Here is a 21422-nt window from a genome sequence, read left to right as displayed (position 1 = left end):
GTCTACTTCTACACCTTCTACCACCACTGCCAGACCGACACGCGTCCCGAGTGGGCCGATGCTGCCCACGGGGACGAAATCCCCTACGTCTTCGGGGTGCCCATGATCGGCGCCACCGACCTCTTCCCCTGCAACTTCTCCAAGAACGACGTCATGCTGAGCGCCGTGGTCATGACCTACTGGACCAACTTCGCCAAGACGGGGTGAGCGGGCCCAGAGGGAGATGGGGGGCAGGGGGGACAATCGGGGAGGGAAGAGTAGGAGGGGCCATGAGGCTGGCAGTCTTGGGATAGGGCAGCAGGAGGGGGCACGGGGGAGACGCAGGGTGGAAGGATGGGACGGCTGGAGGCAGGGTGGGATGTAAGCAACTGGTAGGTTGGGATGGGGATAGATGGGAGGGAGGCGGGGTGTGCGGGGAATGGATGGAGGGAGGGAGGGATGGGGGTGATTGTGGGAAGGGGGGGATGTATGGGGTGGGGGAAGGGATGAGTGGAGTGGGTGAATGGGGAGGGATGAATGGATGGACAGGGATGGATGGACGGATGGAGGGATGGACGGGGTGATGGATGGCTGGGGAGGGATGGATGGGGAGGGAGGGATGGATTAATAGGGTGGGGAGATGGATGAATGGAGGGATGGATGGGTGGACAGGGGGAGGGATGGATGGATGGGATGGATGGGTGGACGGTGGGAGGGATGGATGGATGGGGGGATGGATGGGTGGACGGGGGGAGGGATGGATGGATGGGGGGAGGGATGGATGGGTGGACGGGGGGAGGGAGGGATGGATGGGTGGATGGGGGGAGGGATGGATGGGGGGATGGATGGGTGGACGGGGGGAGGGATGGATGGGGGGATGGGGGGATGGATGGGTGGACGGGGGGAGGGATGGATGGGGGGATGGGGGAGGGAGGGATGGATGTATGGATGTGGGGATGTATGGATGAGGAGAGAGGGATGGATGGATGGGGAAGGATGAATGGATGGGTGCTGGGGGGATGGATGGGGAGGGATGAATGGATGGATGGGGAGAGAGGGATGGATGGATGGATGGGGAAGGATGAATGGATGGATGGGGGATGGGTGGACTGGGGGAGGGATGGATGGATGGGGGAGGGATGGATGGGAAAGGATGAGTGGATGGGTGGATGCATGGGGAGGGAAGGATGGGTGGATGGATGGAGAGGGATGGATGGATGGGTGGTGGATGGATGGATGAGGAGAGAGGGATGGATGGGTGGGTGGGGAGGGATGGATGGATGGATGGGGGGACGGGGGAGGGATGGATGGGGAAGGATGAATGGATGGGTGGTGGGGGATGGATGGGGAGGGATGGATGGATGGGGAGAGGGGGATGGGGGGAGGGAGGGATGGACTGGGGGGGATGGGTGGACTGGGGGAGGGATGGATGGGGAAGGATGAATGGATGGGTGGATGCATGGGGAGGGAAGGATGGGTGGATGGATGGATGGGTGGTGGGGGATGGATGGATGGGGAGAGAGGGATGGGTGGACGGGGGGATGGATGGATGGGTGGTGGGAGAGGGATGGATGGATGGGGAGAGAGAGATGGATGGGTGGATGGGGGGATGGATGGATGGATGGGTGAGGGGATGTGGGGCGGATAGCAGTGAGGAATGTGTTGCACCCAGATCCATCTTGAAGACCCGGTGCCCTCTAGAAACACCCCCCATCCCGCAGTTGCCTCCGGGCCGGATTCCCCACCACCACCATAACTCCGTCTCCCCTCCCTGCAGGGACCCCAACCAGCCGGTGCCCCAGGACACCAAGTTCATCCACACCAAGCCCAACCGTTTCGAGGAGGTGGTGTGGACCAAGTTCAACACGAAGGACAAGCAGTACCTCCACATCGGCCTCAAACCCCGGGTACGGGACAACTACCGGGCCAACAAGGTAGCTTTCTGGCTGGAGCTGGTGCCCCACCTCCACCACCTCCACGACCCCGTCTACACCTCCACCACCACCCGCGTCCCGCCCTACGGCACCCGCTGGCCCCCCGGCTCCCGGGCGGGGCCCAGCACCACCCGCCGGCCCTTCCCCACCCTGCCGCCGGACGAGGACGAGGCGGATGACCGCCGGCGCTACGCCCCTTTCCCGGGGGACTCGCGGGACTACTCCACCGAGCTGAGCGTCACCGTGGCCGTGGGGGCCTCCTTGCTCTTCCTCAACATCCTGGCCTTCGCCGCCCTCTACTACAAGCGGGACAAGCGGCACGAGCTGCGGGCGGGCGTCCTCGGCGGCCGGCGCCTCAGCCCCCAACGCAACGCGGCCAATGACCTGGTGCACGGCGGCCAGGAGGAGGAGCTCATGTCCCTGCAGATCAAACACTCGGAGCACGATGCTCACGACCTGGAGGCACTGAGACCCCACGAGATCCTGCGCCCGGCCTGCCCGCCGGACTACACCCTCGCGCTGCGCCGGGCGCCGGACGACGTGCCCCTGATGACGCCCAACACCATCACCATGATCCCCAGTACCATTACGGGCATGCCAGCCCTGCACCCTTTCAACACCTTCCCCACAGGGCACAACAACACCCTGCCCCACCCTCACTCCACCACCCGAGTATAGCTGCCTCCCCCACCCCAGCCACGGGGAAATCGCGGTGAAGGGGCAGGGCCCTTCCTCTCTGCCCAGCCGCCCACCCCTGACCGCGGGGGCGGGAGGGGTGGGGGGAAAGAAAGGGAGACGTGGCATCTTTTTGTGTGCCGCGCCACCGGGATTTTGGGGTGGGTGGGTTCTTTTATACAATAATTCGGGGAGGGGGTTGTGGGCCGAGCTCAAATGAGGAGGTCTCCCACACACAATGAGAATTGACCGGTTCCTTTCGGACCAACGGTGGGGACGGTCTTGGCACCGGAGAGAAACCGACCGTACTTTGCTCATCTGGGGTGGACGGCGGAGAGGCCCAACGCCCTTCTGAACCTGGTAGGAGCATTGGGGAGTGTTGGAAAGAGCCGCCCGTCCTTTGCTCCTCTTAGACGGAGGATAGAGACGCCTGACACAGTATCGGCACCGGAGAAAAACCGACTGTTATTAATTCATCTTGAATGGATGATGGGGGTGCCAATACTCTTCCTCATCTGGTAACAGCATGGGAAGGTGTTGGAGAAGCGCCGTCCATCCTTGGTTCCCCTTGGATGGACGGCAGAGACCCCCAATGTCCTTTCCAACACAGTATCAGCAACGGAAGGTGTTGGAGAGGAAACCGACCATCTTTCGCTCATCTTGGGCAGACGGTGGAGACGTACCCAACATCCTTCCCAACGTTGTATCAGCGCTGAAAGGTGTTGGAGAGAAACCGACCGTCCCTCACTCCTCATGGACGGGTGGTGGTAACGCCCTTCCCAAGGTAGGACCGGAACTGTACAGTGTTGGAGAGAAACCGACCCTTTTTCGCTCATCTTGGCTGGAGGATGGAGACGCTCAACGGTTTTCCCAATGTAGTATCCGCACCGGGAGCCATTGGAGAGAGGCCGAGAGCCCATGGTTCATCTTGGCTGGATGATGGAGATCCTCAAAGCTCTACCCAGAGTGACGGAGCACAACCGTTCTTCAGTCCTTTTGGGTGTAAGGCGGAGAAACCAGCGTCTTTCCCGGTACGGAATCGGTAGTCTAGGACCTTTGAGAGAAGCCAACAGTTCTTCACTCGCGACCGAGAAGTCAATGCCCCCCGCAACCACCACTCCTGGAGGGGAAACCACGTGCCCCACAGAGGCCAGGAATGGGGGAAAGTTACACCTGGAAATTGTTTTTTTTTTTTTCATGGGGGTGGGGGGTAATTCTACTCGATTTTTTTCCAAGCCAAACTTTGAATGTAATGGCGACTTGAGATTCAATTTTTTCGGGGTTGGGGAGGGTCGGGGAGGGCGGGTGTAATTTTTTTTAACTAAGAGACTTTTTTTTGCGGGGGGGAGGAGGAAAATTGTTTAGAAAACAAACAAACCAGGCGCGTTGCATGTTCCGATCCCGATAAAGAAAAACGATGACAAAAAAAGAGAGGAGGGAATGAGAAAAAAAAAACGAAACGGGGGGGAAGCAGATGGGATGGAATCGATCCGTTCTCTTAACCCCATCCCCCCCATCTCTATCTCTGCCAGCCACTTTTTCCTTCCCTCTTTCCAGCCTGCCGAGAGTCTCCTTTCTACTCCTCCGCAACACGCTTTTTCCTTCTGTTCTTCCTCCCAGATCTCTCTCTCTGTTCCTGCGCTGGCTGTTTTCCCCTTCTCTTGTTCCTGCTCGCTGACTGTCGGGGCCAAATCCCCACCTCTTCCCCTGCCCCAGAAACAAGGGAACGGACGAATGACAAAGTGCCAAACAACCTGGGGGATATTTGTATTGTCTGGGGGGTGGGGAGCTGAAGGGGGCTGTGAATCGCCAACTACCCCCATGGAGGGGCGTCTCCGAGGGAGGGCATTTGCCAGGGGGCAGTCGGCAGGGGGAGAGGTGGGTATAAGACCCCCACATATCCAGGGAAAGTCAGCCTGTGTCAGAGCCATGAGCTAGCCCCCTGTTGGCTCTTTCTAGCCATCTACTGGCATTGGACACACATATCTGTCTAGCTGTCTGTCCGTCCATCAACATAACATCTCTACCTGTCCGTCCATCCCCAAAACATCTGTCTGTCTGTCCATCCCCAGACATCTCTACCTGTCCGTCCATCCCCATAACATCTGTCTGTCCGTCCATCCCCAGACATCTCTACCTGTCTGTCCATCCACCCCAAACATCCCTACTTGTCCATGCATCCCCATAACATCTACCTGTCTGTCCGTCCATACCCATACATAACTACCTGTCTGTCCATCCATCCCCATACATATCTACCTGTCTGTCTGTCCATCCCCATACATACAGAATCATAGAATATCAGGGTTGGAAGGGACCTCAGGAGGTATCTAGTCCAACCCCCTGCTCAAAGCAGGACCAATTCCCAACTAAATCATCCCAGCCAGGGCTTTGTCAAGCCTAACCTTAAAAACCTCTAAGGAAGGAGATTCCACCACCTCCCTAGGGAACCCATTCCAGTGCTTCACCACCCTCCTAGAGAAAAAGTTTTTCCTAATATCCAACCTAAACCTCCCCATCTGCAACTTGAGACCATTGCTCCTTGTTCTGTCATCTGCCACCACTGAGAACAGTCTAGATCCATCCTTTTTGGAACCCCCTTTCTACCTGTCTGTCTGTCTGTTTGTCCATCCCTCCATCCCCAGACATATCTACCTGTCTGTCCCCGCATCACCATACGTATCTACCTGTCTGTCCATCACCATGCGTATCTACCTGTCTGTCCATCTGTCCCCATACGTATCTACCTGTCTGTCCGTCCGTCTCCATACATATCTATCTGGCTGTCTGCACACCCAATACATATCTATCTGTCTGTCTGTCTGCCTTTTCCCACACATAACTATCTATCTAGCCAGACAGCCAGACCTCCCTCCCCATACATATCTATCCATTACCGTATCTATCTGGCTATCCATCCACCCGCCCTTTCCCATACATATCTATCCATCCCCATCCACCCCCATCTATCTCTATCTATCTATCCCCATCCACCACCTTCTCTCTCTCTCTCTCTATCCCCATCCACCCCCCCATCTATCTATCTATCCCCCCACACCCCCCCTCTCTCTATATATATATATATATATATATCCCCATCCACCCCTATCTCTATCTCTCTCTCTATCCCCATCCATCCCCTATCTATCTATCTAACTATCCATCCCCACACACACCCTCTATCTATCTATCTATCCCCATCCACCCCATCTATCTATCTATCTATCTATCTATCTATCACCATAACAGAGGCTCAACTTAAGTATATGCCCCAAATTAAAAAACAGTACGAGAACCAAAAAAGTGCCACCATGGCTAAACAACAAAGTAAAAGAAGTCGTGAGAGGCAAAAAGGCTCCTTCAAAAAGTGGAAGTTAAACCCTAGTGAGGGAAAGAGAAAGGAGCATAAACACTGGCAAATGAAGTGTAAAAATACAAGGAAGCCAAAAAACAATTTGAGGAACAGTTAGCCAAAGACTCAAAAAATAATAGCAATTTTTTTTTAAGTACATCGGAAGCAGGAAGCCTGCTAAACAATCAGTGGGGCCACTGGACGATTGAGATGCTAAAGGAGCACTCAAGGACGATAAGGCCATTGCGGAGAAACTAAATGAATTCTTTGCATCAGTCTTCACGGCTGAGGACGTGAGGGAGATTCCCAAACCTGAGCCCTTCTGTTTAGCTGACAGATCTGAGGAACTGTCCCAGATTGAGGTGTCATTAGAGGAGGTTTTGGAAGAAATTGAACTAGGGGTCACCCAATGAAAAGACTAGGCAGCAGGTTGAAAACAAACAAAAGGACGTATTTCTTCACCCAACGCACAGTCAACCTGTGCCTTGAGGATGTTGATGTTGTGAAGGCCAAGACAATAACAGGGGTCAAAAAAGAACTGGAGAAGTTCATGGAGGACGGGTCCATCAGTGGCTATTAGCCAGGCTGGGCAGGGATGGTGTCCCTAGCCTCTGTTTGACAGAAGCTGGGAATGGGCGACAGGGGATAGGTCGCTGGATGATTCCCTGTTCTGTTCATTCCCTCTGGGGCACCTGCCACTGGCCACTGTCGGCAGACAGGACACTGGGCTAGATGGACCTTTGGTCTGACCCAGTACGGCCGTTCTTATGTTCTTCTCATCTATCTATCTATCCCCATCCACGCCCTCTGTCTGTCTATCTATATATCTATCCCCATCTACCCCAGCTATCTATCTATCTATCTATCTATCCCCATACACCCCCTCTGTCTATCCATCCACCCATTCCTAAATCTATCTATCTATCCAGGCAGCCAGCCCTTTCCATGAATATGTATCCATTACCATATCTATCTAGGTACACCCCCCCACCCATACACATCTTTCTTTCACATCTCCGGGTCTCCCCCTCTCTCCACGTCCCATGCCGGGCTGCAAGATCGAGGCGTGGACCCGGTTCACCCCTTCACCCCCACTGACGTCTGCCTCCGAGCGCCCCTTCCCGTCCCTCTCCTCCCTGGCAGAGGCCCACGGCGCCAACCGGAGATAGCCCAAGAGCAGACGGGGAAGCAAACGCCTCTGTATACGAAGCACAGTGTTTATTGCCTCCCCAGCCTCTGTTGCTCTCTCTCCCGCTCTCGGGCACCGGTGTGTTTTTTTCTTCACTGTGCCAACGCAGGGAGGGGGACAACGAACGGGCGGCCGGTCTCCTTGCAAACAAAAGCCATGCTGGAAATCTCTGTCTTTGCTTCCCGTTGGCCTGGGGGTTAAGATGTCTCCAGCGGGGACTGCGTTTGTTCAATCCAGTTTGTGCCAAACTCAGCAACTTTGAGGTGGTCGGGGGGGTCTTTTTTCAGCAGAGGCCTTATGCTGGTGCTGGTGCCAAACGATGCTCATTGCCCCCCCTTTCCGCGCCCAGCTGTCCTGTCACGGCACTCGTTCGGTTTGGAAATCCAAGATGGCCGCCTGGGTGGTGAAATCCAAGATGGCCGTCTGGGCGGTGAAATCCAAGAGGGCCACCAATGGGGCCCCCACCCCAGAGGGCCGCCAGTGTGGTGAAATTGAAGTTGGCCACCAAGGGGGTCCAACTCCAGAGGGCCACCAGTGTGGTGAAATCAAAAATGGCCACCAATGGGGCCCCCACCCCAGAGGGCCGCCAGTGTGGTGAATTCCAAGATGGCTGCCCAGTGGGCTGAAATCCAAGATGGCTCCCACGGCAGTGAAATGCAAGTTGGTTGCCAGTGTGCCAAAATCCAAGATGGCCACCCGGGCAGTGCATTCCAAGATGGCCGCCTGGACGCTGAAATCCAAGATGGTTCCCCCTGGGCGGTGAAATCCAAAATGGCCGCCTGGAGATGGGCCGCTGGTACGCTGCGATCAGAGACGAGGACTGTGTTTCTCAAATCCAAGATGGCGGATGCCGGCCAGTGTTCTGAATTCCAAGATGGCCGCCTATGAGAGACTTCCTTTTCCTAACTCCAAGATGGCTGCCGGTGGGGAGCGGAGGGGGCCTTCCCGATCCAAAATCCAACCTGGCTGCCGGCGGTGTGTTTCTGGCCAGCCGTGGGCCCCACGGCCTTCTTAAAAGCCAGTCCAGCCCCCTGCGGGCCGTCCTTGGTCTACCATCAAAGATGGCTGCCAGTGGGCTCTTGTCATTCTCACGTTCAACATGGCCGCCGTGGGGACTCGTTCCTTGGCCTACCGTCATGATGGCCACTGCCCCTCGTTGCCCGGCCTACCACCAAGATGGCTACCACGGCAACCCCTTCTCCGGCCTACTGTCAAAGATGGCCGTCCTCCTCGGCCTACAACCAAGATGGCCACCAGAAACACCAACTCTCCCAGGCAGCGTGGGGAGCAGTCACCCCCTCTGCCCCTCGCCAGCCCCCCCACCCATGTATCAGAGAGCGTCTATTTTTATTCCTGAGACTCCAGGGAGGAGGAGTTATTTTGGGGGGACCCCCGGCCCCTCCCCTCGCCAGTAAGAGACCCCAAGACTTTGGACCCCCCCCCCCTCCCCGAACCAGGATCGAAGGAGACGAGAGACATGACAAAGGGACTTTTATTTTATTTTATTTTTTTGCAGTGACTGTATGGTTCGTGTCTCCCCTCCCCCAGCGTGGATCTTGGGGGGGGGGATGGAGCCGCGGGGGCGGAGCCATGGGGCGCAGGGAGCTGTACACATTTTTAAAACCTTGCAAGAAATGAAACTTATTGTAAATATAAAACAAAAAAAGTTTAACCGACTCAGCTTGCGGTGACTGCACCCCAGGGGAATCCCCCACATACCTTGGGGTCCCCCCAACTCCCAACCACCCTCCCCTGCCCCCTGGTTCTTCACCTCTCAGCCACCCTATTGCGCCACCCCCAAATACCCCACTTCCCAGCCACCATCCTCTGCCCCCCGATCCTCCACCTCCCTTAGGGTCCCCCACTTCCCATCCCCCCTCCCTTGCCCCACTGGGCTCCCCCACCTCCCTTCGGACGTCCTTCCCGGCCCCCCCCCCCAGGCTCTCCACATCGCCCTGGGCTCCCAGCCACCCTCTCGTATCCCACCAGGGCTCCCCCCTCCTTTGGGGTCCCCCAATTCCCTTCCACCCTCCTGCGTACCCCCAGACTCCCCTGCACCTCCACCTCCCAGCCATCCTTACCTGCTCCCCGGCCCCCCACTTACCACCCTCCCATTTGCTATCCCCTATGTTCTCCACTGCCCCACCCCCACAGATTTCCTCGCCTCCCCCCACACGCACTTCTATCGTCACCCCCAGGCTGAGATCTGCAAGTCATTGGGGGTCACAGCCAGAGCCCCCACCTCTGACCCACAACACCAGGGACTGGCTGGCTCAGGGGGGCGGGGAATGAGGCAGGGGCCTGTCCCCTCTAGGGGGTGCATCATGCTGCAGGGGGCAGGGCTTAGAGGCAAAAGGGGTGGAGTCTCTGCTCCACACTTTTCAGGAAGAGGGCGAAGCAGGGACTCATTCATCTGAGCAAGACACCTCACAAGTTGGGTGGGGGTCAGAGATTCTGGGCCCAGACCCCCCGTTCTAACCCACCACCCCCCTCTCCCCTCCCAGAGCCAGGGAGAGAACCCAGGAGTCCTGGCTCCCAGCCCCCCCTGCTCTAACACAACAGCCCCCACTCCCCTCCCAGAGCCAGGGAGAGAACCCAGGAGTCCTGGCTCCCAGCTCCCCCTGCTCTAACACACCAGCCCCCACTCCCCTCCCAGAGCTGGGGAGAGAACCCAGGAGTCCTGGCTCCCAGCCCCCCCTGCTCTAACCCACCAGCCCCCACTCTCTCCCAGAGCCAGGGAGAGAACCCAGGAGTCCTGGCTCCCAGCCCCCCCTGCTCTAACCACCAGCCCCCCTCCCCTCCCAGAGCCAGGGAGAGAACCCAGGAGTCCTGGCTCCCAGCCCCCCCTGCTCTAACACAACAACCCCCACTCCCCTCCCAGAGCCGGGGAGAGAACCCAGACGTCCGGGCTCCCAGCCTTTCGCCTTGCAGGGGTAATTCCTGGCTCCTCCAGCCTATCCCAGCAGGAGGCGCTGTGTGTTTTTTTTGGGGGGGGACCAGAGTAATCCAGGACACTTCCCCGCATCCCCGGCTCCCCCCAGCACCGCGAGGAGCAGCAGAGCTCGGCGCTGACCTAGATATTTCTGCAAACGGTGCAAGATCCCGTTGCTGATGATGCAGCACCAGGAGGGAAAGGCACCAACTGGGGGTGGGGGGGCGCTGTGGGGCAGGCAGCAGGGCGGGGGGCTCAGAAGGGGGCGCTCTCCCCTGTCAGACAGGGCTGGTCCCAGGGCGGCGCTAGGGGGCGGGGGACACGGGAGGGACTCATTTACCAGATGTTCCAGCCCAGAAGCAGCTGCATTTAATTCCTTGGTGGAGAGGGGCAAGAGCCCAGGGCTGGGCTGGCAGGGGCTGCGGGGCGGGAGTGAGGGGCACCGGCAGGGCTGGGGGGGGGCTGCGGGGCGGGAGTGAGGGGCGCCGGCGGGGCTAGGGGGGGGCTGCGGGGCGAGAGTGAGGGGCGCCGGCTCGGTTGGGGGGGGCTGCGGGGCGGGAGTGAGGGGCACCGGCAGAGTTGGGGGGGACAGGGCTGGGCTATCAGGGGCTGCGGGTCGGGAGTGAGGGGCACTGGCAGAGCTGGGGGGGGCAGGGCTGGGCTGGCAGGGGCTGCGGGTCGGGAGTGAGGGGCACTGGCAGAGCTGGGGGGGGCAGGGCTGGGCTGGCAGGGGCTGCGGGTCGGGAGAGAGGGGCACCGGCAGAGCTGGGGGGGCAGGGCTGGGCTGGCAGGGGCTGCGGGTCGGGAATGAGGGGCACCGGCAGAGCTGGGGGGGCAGGGGGCTGCAGGTCGGGAGTGAGGGGCACCGGCAGAGCTGGGGGGGGCAGGGCTGGGCTAGCAGGGGCTGCGGGTCGGGAGTGAGGGGCACCGGCAGAGCTGGGGGGGGGCAGGGCTGGGCTAGCAGGGGGCTGCGGGTCGGGAGTGAGGGGCACCGGCAGAGCTGGGGGGGCAGGGCCGGGCTAGCAGGGGGCTGCGGGTCGGGAGTGAGGGGCACCGGCAGAGCTGGGGGGGGGCAGGGCCGGGCTAGCAGGGGGCTGTGGGTCGGGAGTGAGGGGCACCGGCAGAGCTGGGGGGGGCAGGGCGGGGCTGGCAGGGGCTGCGGGTCGGGAGTGAGGGGCACCGGCAGAGCTGGGGGGGGCAGGGCCGGGCTAGCAGGGGGCTGCGGGTCGGGAGTGAGGGGCACCGGTAGAGCTGGGGGGGGGCAGGGCCGGGCTGGCAGGGGCTGCGGGTCGGGAGTGAGGGGCACCGGCAGAGCTGGGGGGGCAGGGCCGGGCTAGCAGGGGGCTGCGGGTCGGGAGTGAGGGGCACCGGCAGAGCTGGGGGGGGCAGGGCCGGGCTAGCAGGGGGCTGTGGGTCGGGAGTGAGGGGCACCGGCAGAGCTGGGGGGGGGCAGGGCGGGGCTGGCAGGGGCTGCGGGTCGGGAGTGAGGGGCACCGGCAGGGCTGGGGGGGGCAGGGCGGGGCTGGCAGGGGCTGCGGGTCGGGAGTGAGGGGCACTGGCAGAGCTGGGGGGGGCAGGGCTGGGCTGGCAGGGGCTGCGGGTCGGGAGTGAGGGGCACCGGCAGGGCTGGGGGGGGCAGGGCGGGGCTGGCAGGGGCTGCGGGTCGGGAGTGAGGGGCACTGGCAGAGCTGGGGGGGGCAGGGCTGGGCTGGCAGGGGCTGCGGGTCGGGAGTGAGGGGCACCGGCAGAGCTGGGGGGGGGCAGGGCGGGGCTGGCAGGGGCTGCGGGTCGGGAGTGAGGGGCACCGGCAGGGCTGGGGGGGGCAGGGCGGGGCTGGCAGGGGCTGCGGGTCGGGAGTGAGGGGCACTGGCAGAGCTGGGGGGGGCAGGGCTGGGCTGGCAGGGGCTGCGGGTCGGGAGTGAGGGGCACCGGCAGGGCTGGGGGGGGCAGGGCGGGGCTGGCAGGGGCTGCGGGTCGGGAGTGAGGGGCACTGGCAGAGCTGGGGGGGGCAGGGCTGGGTTAGCAGGGGCTGCGGGTCGGGAGTGAGGGGCACTGGCAGAGCTGGGGGGGGCAGGGCTGGGCTGGCAGGGGCTGCGGGTCGGGAGTGAGGGGCACTGGCAGAGCTGGGGGGGGGCAGGGCCGAGCTGGCAGGGGCTGCGGGGCGGGAGCGAGGGGCGCCGGCGGGGCTGGGGGGGGGCTGCGGGGCGGGAGCGAGGGGCGCCGGCGGGGCTGGGGGGGGGCTGCGGGGCGGGAGCGAGGGGCGCCGGCGGGGCTGGGGGGGGGCTGCGGGGCGGGAGCGAGGGGCGCCGCTCATTAGCATTCTCTCCCCATCGCTGGGTGCTATAAATAGTCGCCTGCGCGAATCGCGGCTGCAGGCCTGGGGGGGGATTCCGGGGCGGGGTTTGGCAGAGGTAACCATGGCAACGCGGTTTTCCAGGAGCTCACTCTGCATTGAGGAGAAACGGGGCGGGGGCGGGGGGGGGCGGGGGGTGGGGGCTGGGAGCCAGGACTCCTGGGTTCTCTCCCCGGCTCTGGGAGGGGAGTGGGGGCTGGTGGGTTAGAGCGGGGGGAGGCTGGGAGCCAGGACTCCTGGGTTCTCTCCCCGGCTCTGGGAGGGGAGTGGGGGCTGGTGGTTAGAGCAGGGGGGGGCTGGGAGCCAGGACTCCTGGGTTCTCTCCCCGGCTCTAGGAGGGGAGTGGGGGCTGGTGGGTTAGAGCAGGGGGGCTGGGAGCCAGGACTCCTGGGTTCTCTCCCCGGCTCTAGGAGGGGAGTGGGGGCTGGTGGTTAGAGCAGGGGGGGGCTGGGAGCCAGGACTCCTGGGTTCTCTCCCCGGCTCTGGGAGGGGAGTGGGGGCTGGTGGGTTAGAGCGGGGGGAGGCTGGGAGCCAGGACTCCTGGGTTCTCTCCCCGGCTCTGGGAGGGGAGAGGGGGCTGGTGGGTCAGAGCAGGGGGGCTGGGAGCCAGGACTCCTGGGTTCTCTCCCCGGCTCTGGGAGGGGAGTGGGGGCTGGTGGGTTAGAGTGGGGGGGAGGCTGGGAGCCAGGACTCCTGGGTTCTCTCCCCGGCTCTGGGAGGAGAGTGGGGGCTGGTGGGTCAGAGCAGGCGGGGCTGGGAGCCAGGACTCCTGGGTTCTCTCCCCGGCTCTGGGAGGGGAGTGGGGGCTGGTGGTTAGAGCAGGGGGGGGCTGGGAGCCAGGACTCCTGGGTTCTCTCCCCGGCTCTGGGAGGGGAGTGTCTCCTGCATTGTGCGACACACGGGCTCCCCCCGCCCCCCATCTCCTGTAGGGCGAGACCTCGGCCCCCTTCGCTGCCCCCCTGAGCCAGCCAGTCCCCGCCCTGGGGCCGGAAGGACGCTCACACACACAGACACCACTAGGGGGCAGCAAGTCCCCGCCCCCCCGCATGTCACAATGGTGTCTGCCGCCCCCTGCAGGACGCCCCGGGAACTGCATCACAAAGCTCCAAGCCGGGGCTCCCCGCCTCCCCTCAGTCAGCTGTGCCGGCAGGGTGGGGGTCAGGGATGCAGGGCCCGGCTCGCAGGCCCCCGGCCCCACCCCCTCTCCAATGGGGGAGACCCACTGCCACGGGTGCCCCATAACCGGCCCCTGCTGCCTGGACGTTCAGGACACGGTCATCCTCCTGGTGGCGCTCATCCTGGTGGTGGAGATCGTCCTGAAGATCGTAACAGTGGTGGGGGGCGCTAGGGGGCGCTGTGGGGCAGGGAGCGGGGCGGGGGACGGCTCAGCAGGGGGTGCTCTCTCCTGGCAGGTGGGGCTGGCCCCAGGGCAGCGCTAGGGGGCGCTGTGGGGGGGGAGCGGGGCGGGGGGCTCAGCGGGGGCGCTCTCTACTGGCAGGCGGGACTGGCCCCAGGGCGGCGCTAGGGGGCGCTGTGGGGAGGGAGCGGGGGGGGCTCAGCAGGGGGCGCTCTCCCCTGGCAGGCGGGGCTGGCCTCAGGGCGGCGCTAGGGGGCGCTGTGGGGAGGGAGCGGGGGGGGGGGCTCAGCAGGGGGCGCTCTCCCCTGGCAGGCGGGGCTGGCCTCAGGGCGGCGCTAGGGGGCGCTGTGGGGCAGGGAGCGGGCCCGGGGAGGTGGTTGTGGCTGCCCCACCCCAGAAGCGGCTGCATCCCCCCGCTCAGCCTGGCCCCTGCTCCGCTCCGCAGATCTGCTGCCGGCTCTGGATGCTGCTCACGGGGCTCGGAGGCGCGTTTGTGCCCAAGGGTAAGTTGAGGACCGTGGGGGGGGGCGGGTCTGGGATCCGGGACGGCCCCTCCCTGAGGGAAGGGCTGGGGGCTGAGAGCCTGGGAGGAGCAAGGGGGGAACAGACTTGGGGGGGCTGCTCAACTCCTGCGCCCCACGGGAAATGACTCGGGTGTGGGTCCAGCTCATCCCTTTCTGTCCTTCCCCATTCATCCCTCCTTTTCCTGCTTCCCCACTCATCCCTCTCTGTCCTTCTTCCCCACTCATCCCTCCTTTTCCTGCTTCCCCACTCATCCCTTTCTGTCCTTCCCCACTCATCCCTCCCTTTCCTGCTTCCCCACTCATCCCTCTCTGTCCTTCTTCCCCACTCATCCCTCCTTTTCCTGCTTTCCCACTCATCCCTCTCTGTCCTTCTTCCCCACTCATCCCTCCTTTTCCTGCTTCCCCACTCATCCCTTTCTGTCCTTCCCCACTCATCCCTCCCTTTCCTGCTTCCCCACTCATCCCTTTCTGTCCTTCCCCACTCATCCCTCCCTTTCCTGCTTCCCCACTCATCCCTCTCTGTCCTTCTTCCCCACTCATCCCTCCCTTTCCTGCTTCCCCATTCATCCCTCCCGTTCCTGCTTCCCCACTCATCCCTTTCTGTCCTTCCCCACTCATCCCTCCCTTTCCTGCTTCCCCACTCATCCCTTTCTGTCCTTCCCCACTCATCCCTCCCTTTCCTGCTTCCCCATTCATCCCTCCCTTTCCTGCTTCCCCACTCATCCCTTTCTGTCCTTCCCCACTCATCCCTCCCTTTCCTGCTTCCCCACTCATCCCTTTCTGTCCTTCTTCCCCACTCATCCCTCCCTTTCCTGCTTCCCCACTCATCCCTTTCCTGCTTCCCCACTCATCCCTCCCTTTCCTGCTTCCCCACTCATCCCTTTCTGTCCTTCCCCATTCATCCCTCCCTTTCCTGCTTCCCCACTCATCCCTCCCTTTCCTGCTTCCCCACTCATCCCTTTCTGTCCTTCCCCATTCATCCCTCCCTTTCCTGCTTCCCCACTCATCCCTCCCTTTCCTGCTTCCCCACTCATCCCTTTCTGTCCTTCTTCCCCACTCATCCCTCCCTTTCCTGCTTCCCCACTCATCCCTCCCTTTCCTGCTTCCCCACTCATCCCTCTCTGTCCTTCTTCCCCACTCATCCCTCCCTTTCCTGCTTCCCCACTCATCCCTTTCTGTCCTTTTTCCCCACTCATCCCTCCTTTTCCTGCTTCCCCACTCATCCCTTTATGTCCTTCCCCACTCATCCCTCCCTTTCCTGCTTCCCCACTCATCCCTTTATGTCCTTCCCCACTCATCCCTCCCTTTCCTGCTTCCCCACTCATCCCTTTGTGTCCTTCCCCACTCATCCCTCCCTTTCCTGCTTCCCCACTCATCCCTTTCTGTCCTTCCCCACTCATCCCTCCCTTTCCTGCTTCCCCACTCATCCCTTTCTGTCCTTCCCCACTCATCCCTCCCTTTCCTGCTTCCTCACTCATCCCTTTCTGTCCTTCCCCACTCATCCCTCCCTTTCCTGCTTCCTCACTCATCCCTTTCTGTCCTTCCCCACTCATCCCTCCCTTTCCTGCTTCCCCACTCATCCCTTTCTGTCCTTCCCCACTCATCCCTCCCTTTCCTGCTTCCCCACTCATCCCTTTCTGTCCTTCTTCCCCACTCATCCCTCCCTTTCCTGCTTCCCCACTCATCCCTTTCCTGCTTCCCCACTCATCCCTCCCTTTCCTGCTTCCCCACTCATCCCTTTCTGTCCTTCCCCATTCATCCCTCCCTTTCCTGCTTCCCCACTCATCCCTCCCTTTCCTGCTTCCCCACTCATCCCTTTCTGTCCTTCCCCATTCATCCCTCCCTTTCCTGCTTCCCCACTCATCCCTCCCTTTCCTGCTTCCCCACTCATCCCTTTCTGTCCTTCCCCATTCATCACTCCCTTTCCTGCTTCCCCATTCATCCCTCCCTTTCCTGCTTCCCCACTCATCCCTCTCTGTCCTTCTTCCCCACTCATCCCTCCCTTTCCTGCTTCCCCACTCATCCCTTTCTGTCCTTTTTCCCCACTCATCCCTCCTTTTCCTGCTTCCCCACTCATCCCTTTATGTCCTTCCCCACTCATCCCTCCCTTTCCTGCTTCCCCACTCATCCCTTTATGTCCTTCCCCACTCATCCCTCCCTTTCCTGCTTCCCCACTCATCCCTTTGTGTCCTTCCCCACTCATCCCTCCCTTTCCTGCTTCCCCACTCATCCCTTTCTGTCCTTCCCCACTCATCCCTCCCTTTCCTGCTTCCTCATCATCCCTCCCTTTCCTGCTTCCTCACTCATCCCTTTCTGTCCTTCCCCCACTCATCCCTCCTGTAGTGAGGCGGCCTGGGCCCCGACGGCCCCTGAGGGAGAGGAGCCTGAATTGGCACCCAAGTGGGCGGAGCCACCGCCACCTGTTCCCGCCCCCCGGAAGTCAAGGGGCGGGACAGGAAGTATAAGAGCCAGGCCCCAGCCCTCAGTTAGAGCCCAGCAGCCGGAGAGGCCAGACGTGCCGGTGCGAGCTCCGGCGAGACCAAGGCTTCCCAGAGCCAGGTACCCGGACACGGACGGACCGAGCTGCCCCAGAGCCAGATACCCCGGACACCGACCGACCGGACCTCCCCAGAGCCAGGTACCCCGACGCGGATTGGCCAAGCCTTCCCCAAGCAAGGTACCCCGAGGTAGACTGGCCACCCTTGCCCCGAGCACGGTACCCCGAGGAGGGGCCCGAGCGCCCCCCCTGACCGGAGACCGGAGGAGCAACCCGACCCGGACGACCCTCTGCGAAGTGAGGAACCCATGGTGTGGGACCCCGTTGCCGAGCCCAGCGGGGAGCAGGTACAAATGGAGGAGGAAATGGAAATCAGCCCGGGGGTAGCTGACCCCAGTCTAGCTACAACAGAGAGCGAACCCATGTTGGTGTGTTGCGGTCAGGACCCCACCAACACAGCGGCAGACTGACTGCCGCTCTTAGGGCCCCGGGCTGGGACACAGTGGAGTGGGTGGGCCTGTGTCCCCCCTGCCACCCCCACTTAACGGGTGGCAGTCTCCCCCTCCAGCCAGCGCTCTGGCACCGCCACTGAGCTATTGCTTGCTGCCCTGAACGAGTGCTTGTTGCCCCACCCTGACTGAGGGTCTGGGGCGTCCCGAGTTTGTCCGTGCTCAGCTCCTGATACCCAGACCTGAACCCGAACCCCTGAACTATTGTTTGTTGCCCCGCCCTGACTGAGGGCCTGGGCCTACTAACTTTGTCTGGGCTCAGCCTGAAGGAAGGTCCTGAGCCCCTGAACTATTGTTTGTTGCCCCGCCCTGACTGAGGGCCTGGGGCTACTAACCCTGCCTGGGCTCAGCCTGAAGGAAGGTCCTGAGCCCCTGGACTATTGTGTGCTGCCCCGCCCTGACTGAGGGCCGGGCCTGAACCCCTGACTTTACTGCTCAGCCTGAAGGAAGGTTCTGAGCCCCCTGGACTATTGTGTGCTGCCCCGCCCTGATTGAGGGCCGGGCCTGAACCCCTGACTTTACTGCTCAGCCTGAAGGAAGGTCCTGAGCCCCCTGGACTATTGTTTGTTGCCCCGCCCTGATTGAGGGCCGGGCCTGAACCCCTGACTTTACTGCTCAGCCTGAAGGAAGGTTCTGAGCGCCCTGGACTATTGGGGGTTGCCCTCCCCTGAATAAGGGCCTGGGACGTCCTGAGTTTGTCAGGGCGCAGCTCCGGATCCACGGAGCTGAGCGCCCGAACTACTGTTTATTGCCCCGCCCTGAGCTAGCGCGGGGGCTTGACTGACTTTGTAATCCCCAGCTCCGGCAGTGAGGACCGGAGCCCGGGCCTGAGTTACTGCCGGACCCTGACGGAGAGCAGGAGCTCATTGCAGAGGCCGTGTACCTTTGGCCTAGTCCCTGCCAGAGGGGCGGAACCCTGAGACCGATCCAGGCCGTGTAGTGAGGCGGCCTGGCCCCCGACGGCCCCTGAGAGGGCCCGACCCCCGCACCGGACGTTTACACTCCCTTTCCTGCTTCCCCACTCATCCCTTTCTGTCCTTCCCCACTCATCCCTCCCTTTCCTGCTTCCCCACTCATCCCTTTCTGTCCTTCCCCACTCATCCCTCCCTTTCCTGCTTCCCCACTCATCCCTTTCTGTCCTTCCCCACTCATCCCTCCCTTTCCTGCTTCCCCACTCATCCCTTTCTGTCCTTCCCCACTCATCCCTCCCTTTCCTGCTTTCATCCCTTTCTGTCCTTCCCCACTCATCCCTCCCTTTCCTGCTTCCCCACACATCCCTTTCTGTCCTTCCCCACTCATCCCTCCCTTTCCTGCTTCCCCACTCATCCCTTTCTGTCCTTCCCCACTCATCCCTCCCTTTCCTGCTTCCCCATTCATCCCTCCCTTTCCTGCTTCCCCACTCATCCCTTTCTGTCCTTCCCCACTCATCCCTCCCTTTCCTGCTTCCCCACTCATCCCTTTCTGTCCTTCTTCCCCACTCATCCCTCCCTTTCCTGCTTCCCCACTCATCCCTTTCTGTCCTTCTTCCCCACTCATCCCTCCCTTTCCTGCTTCCCCACTCATCCCTCTCTGTCCTTCTTCCCCACTCATCCCTCCCTTTCCTGCTTCCCCACTCATCCCTTTCTTTCCTTCCCCACTCATCCCTCCCTTTCCTGCTTCCCCACTCATCCTTTTCTGTCCTTCCCCACTCATCCCTCCCTTTCCTGCTTCCCCACTCATCCTTTTCTGTCCTTCCCCACTCATCCCTCCCTTTCCTGCTTCCCCACTCATCCCTCTCTGTCCTTCCCCATTCATCCCTCCCTTTCCTGCTTCCCATTCATCCCTCCCTTTCCTGCTTCCCCACTCATCCCTTTCTTTCCTTCCCCACTCATCCCTCCCTTTCCTGCTTCCCCACTCATCCCTTTCTGTCCTTCCCAAATCATCCCTCCCTTTCCTGCTTCCCCACTCATCCCTCCCTTTCCTGCTTCCCCACTCATCCCTTTCTGTCCTTCCGCACTCATCCCTCCCTTTCCTGCTTCCCCACTCATCCCTTTCTGTCCTTCCCCACTCATCCCTCCCTTTCCTGCTTCCCCACTCATCCCTTTCTGTCCTTCTTCCCCACTCATCCCTCCCTTTCCTGCTTCCCCACTCATCCCTTTCTGTCCTGCTTCCCACTCATCCCTCCCTTTCCTGCTTCCCCACTCATCCCTCCCTTTCCTGCTTCCCCACTCATCCCTCTTTCCTTCTTTCTTTTTCTCACTCATTTCTTGTTCTTTCATTTTTCTCACTCATTTATCTTTATTTCTGTCTTTTTTTGTCATTCATTTCTTTCTGTCTTTCTCATTAATTCTTTCTTTCTTCCTTTCTTTCTCGCCCTCACAGCACCAGCATCCCCACTGCCCGACTCCCCCATCCAGAAGCCCCGCTGCCCGCTGCACGACGCGAGCCCGATCTCTCCCCAGGACCGGCGCCCCCCTGCCTGGTGGCTCCCCCTTCCTTGGCGCTGCCCGCTCTGCCGCTGGAAGGCCGTACGGCTCACCATGGATGTCAACCTGCACCGGGACCGGCCCCAGCACGACTACGAGGCCCCCTGGGACCCGGACGACACCGCTCGGCACCGCCACAATGCCCCAGGGCCCTACCATAACTGCACCTGCCCCCGGGCCTCATCGGCCCCCTCCGCCCTGCCCCGAGATGCCAGCCGCCGCAAGCTGCGCCCGGCCACCGTCTCCCGTGGCACTGATGCCCGCCCGGCCCCCGGGGTCCGGTTCGGCCGCGCCAGCCGGGAGGAGCTCTCCTCGTCGGGCGGCGAGTCCCAGCGCCAGCGGCCCACCAAGGTCTACATCTATCCCGTCCACCCAGAGACTCCGCCCGCCAGCCGCGACCCCTCGCCCAGGCGCCGGGAGCTGCGCTGGAAGGAGGGCACGGGGAGGCCAGCCGGGGCACCGGGCAGAGCCGGGTCGCGGCCACCGACACCGCAGACCGGGCAGCGGAGAAGCAGGCGCCGCCCGGTGGCCGCACCCAGTACTACAAAGTGCAGGAGCCCTCCATGCAGGATTGGGTCTACCGGCCCGCCAAGGAGCCCCAGGGGAACCGAAACCAAGTGGGCTAAAGTGGGGCTCTCCCCCTCCCCCAGCTTGGAAAATAAAGAGTAAAGCTACCTGGAATTGGTGTGTGCCTCACCCCAGCCCCCAACTCTAACCACTAGACCCCACTCCCCTCCCAGAGCCGGGGAGGGGACCCAGGAGTCCTGGCTCCCAGCTCCCCCCCTGCTCTAACCCACCAGCCCCCACTCCCCTCTCAGAGCCAGGAAGAGAACCCAGGAGTCCTGGTTCTCAGCCCTCCCTGCTTTAACCCACCAGCCCCCACTCCCCTCCCAGAGCCGGGGAGAGAACCCAGGAGTCCGGGCTCCCAGCCTCCCCCCGCTCTAACCCACCAGCCCCCACTCCCCTCACAGAGCCAGGGAGAGAACCCAGGAGTCCGGGCTCCCAGCCCGTCCTGCTCTGACCCACCAGCCCCCACTCCCCTCCTAGAGCCGGGGAGAGAACCCAGGCATCCTGGCTGCCGATCTCATGACACTGGGTTGAATTGGGTGCTCACAAATCATGCCACACTGGGAGGGTACTAGTATCGATGGTGGGGGAGAGGGGAAGGGCTTGACATCCGCTGGCAGTGTCTTGGGGGGAGAGACCAAAGAACTACAGCCCCCAGCATGCTTTGTGGGCTGTTTATTTTTTATCCTGCAGAAACTACAGCTCCCAGGTTGCCTATAGCTCAGAATCGCCTCCAGTTTTGGTGTTTCATTTTAATGCCTATGTGGCCCTGGAAAATGTTCTCTTCCCCAATGGGCCCTACAGTGATACAGACGGGGGCCGATGGACTGCTGTGGGTTGGGAGGGAGAGGGGGACCTACACTTCCAAGAGTGCACTGGGCAAGGGAGATGGGCAGGACTACAATTCCCAGGAGGCACTGTGGGCATTGGCAGGACTACAATGCCCAGGGTGCATTGGGGGGATAGTGGAAGGACTACAGTTCCCATAGTGAACTGGGAGGTCTTGGCAGGACTACAGTTCCCAGGGTGCACGGGGGGGGGGGGGGGAATGGACAGGACTACGGTTCCCAGCGTACACTGGGGGGGGGG

The 21422-nt window shown here is 61.8% G+C and overlaps 2 protein-coding genes across 2 annotated transcripts in view; both read left to right on the top strand.

The window, feature by feature from the left end:
* NLGN2 (neuroligin 2) overlaps window positions 1-3859 on the top strand; it is a 35712-nt gene extending 31853 nt beyond the window's left edge. The window contains 2 exon segments of the mRNA XM_054049473.1: window positions 1-203; window positions 1757-3859. The exon segment at window positions 1-203 is cut by the window's left edge and continues 632 nt beyond it. Coding sequence (XP_053905448.1) covers window positions 1-203; window positions 1757-2591 — 1038 coding nt within the window. The 3' untranslated portion in view covers window positions 2592-3859.
* Window positions 3860-13257: 9398 nt separating this feature from the next.
* LOC128823424 (translation initiation factor IF-2-like) lies at window positions 13258-20447 on the top strand. The gene is made up of 3 exons (XM_054005683.1): window positions 13258-13748; window positions 14217-14274; window positions 19663-20447. Exons 1-3 carry the CDS (start codon window positions 13461-13463, stop codon window positions 20433-20435), a joined length of 1119 nt encoding a protein of 372 aa, XP_053861658.1. The 5' UTR covers window positions 13258-13460; the 3' UTR covers window positions 20436-20447.
* Window positions 20448-21422: the final 975 nt, after the last annotated feature.

The sequence above is a fragment of the Malaclemys terrapin genome, chromosome 15, assembly GCF_027887155.1.
Source record: "Malaclemys terrapin pileata isolate rMalTer1 chromosome 15, rMalTer1.hap1, whole genome shotgun sequence".
NCBI lineage: Eukaryota > Metazoa > Chordata > Testudines > Emydidae > Malaclemys > Malaclemys terrapin.
This window is presented reverse-complemented; position numbering and strand designations above follow the sequence as displayed.

What these genes read in the sequence shown, in the direction of transcription:
- LOC128823424 (XM_054005683.1), top strand. Translation starts at nt 13,461, where the DNA reads ATGTCACAATGGTGTCTGCCGCCCCCTGCAGGACGCCCCGGGAACTGC. An exon ending in TCCTGAAGATCGTAACAGTG is followed by an intron (nt 13,749 to 14,216) that starts GTGGGGGGCGCT and finishes TCCGCTCCGCAG; the next exon opens with ATCTGCTGCCGGCTCTGGAT. An exon ending in AGGCGCGTTTGTGCCCAAGG is followed by an intron (nt 14,275 to 19,662) that starts GTAAGTTGAGGA and finishes TCGCCCTCACAG; the next exon opens with CACCAGCATCCCCACTGCCC.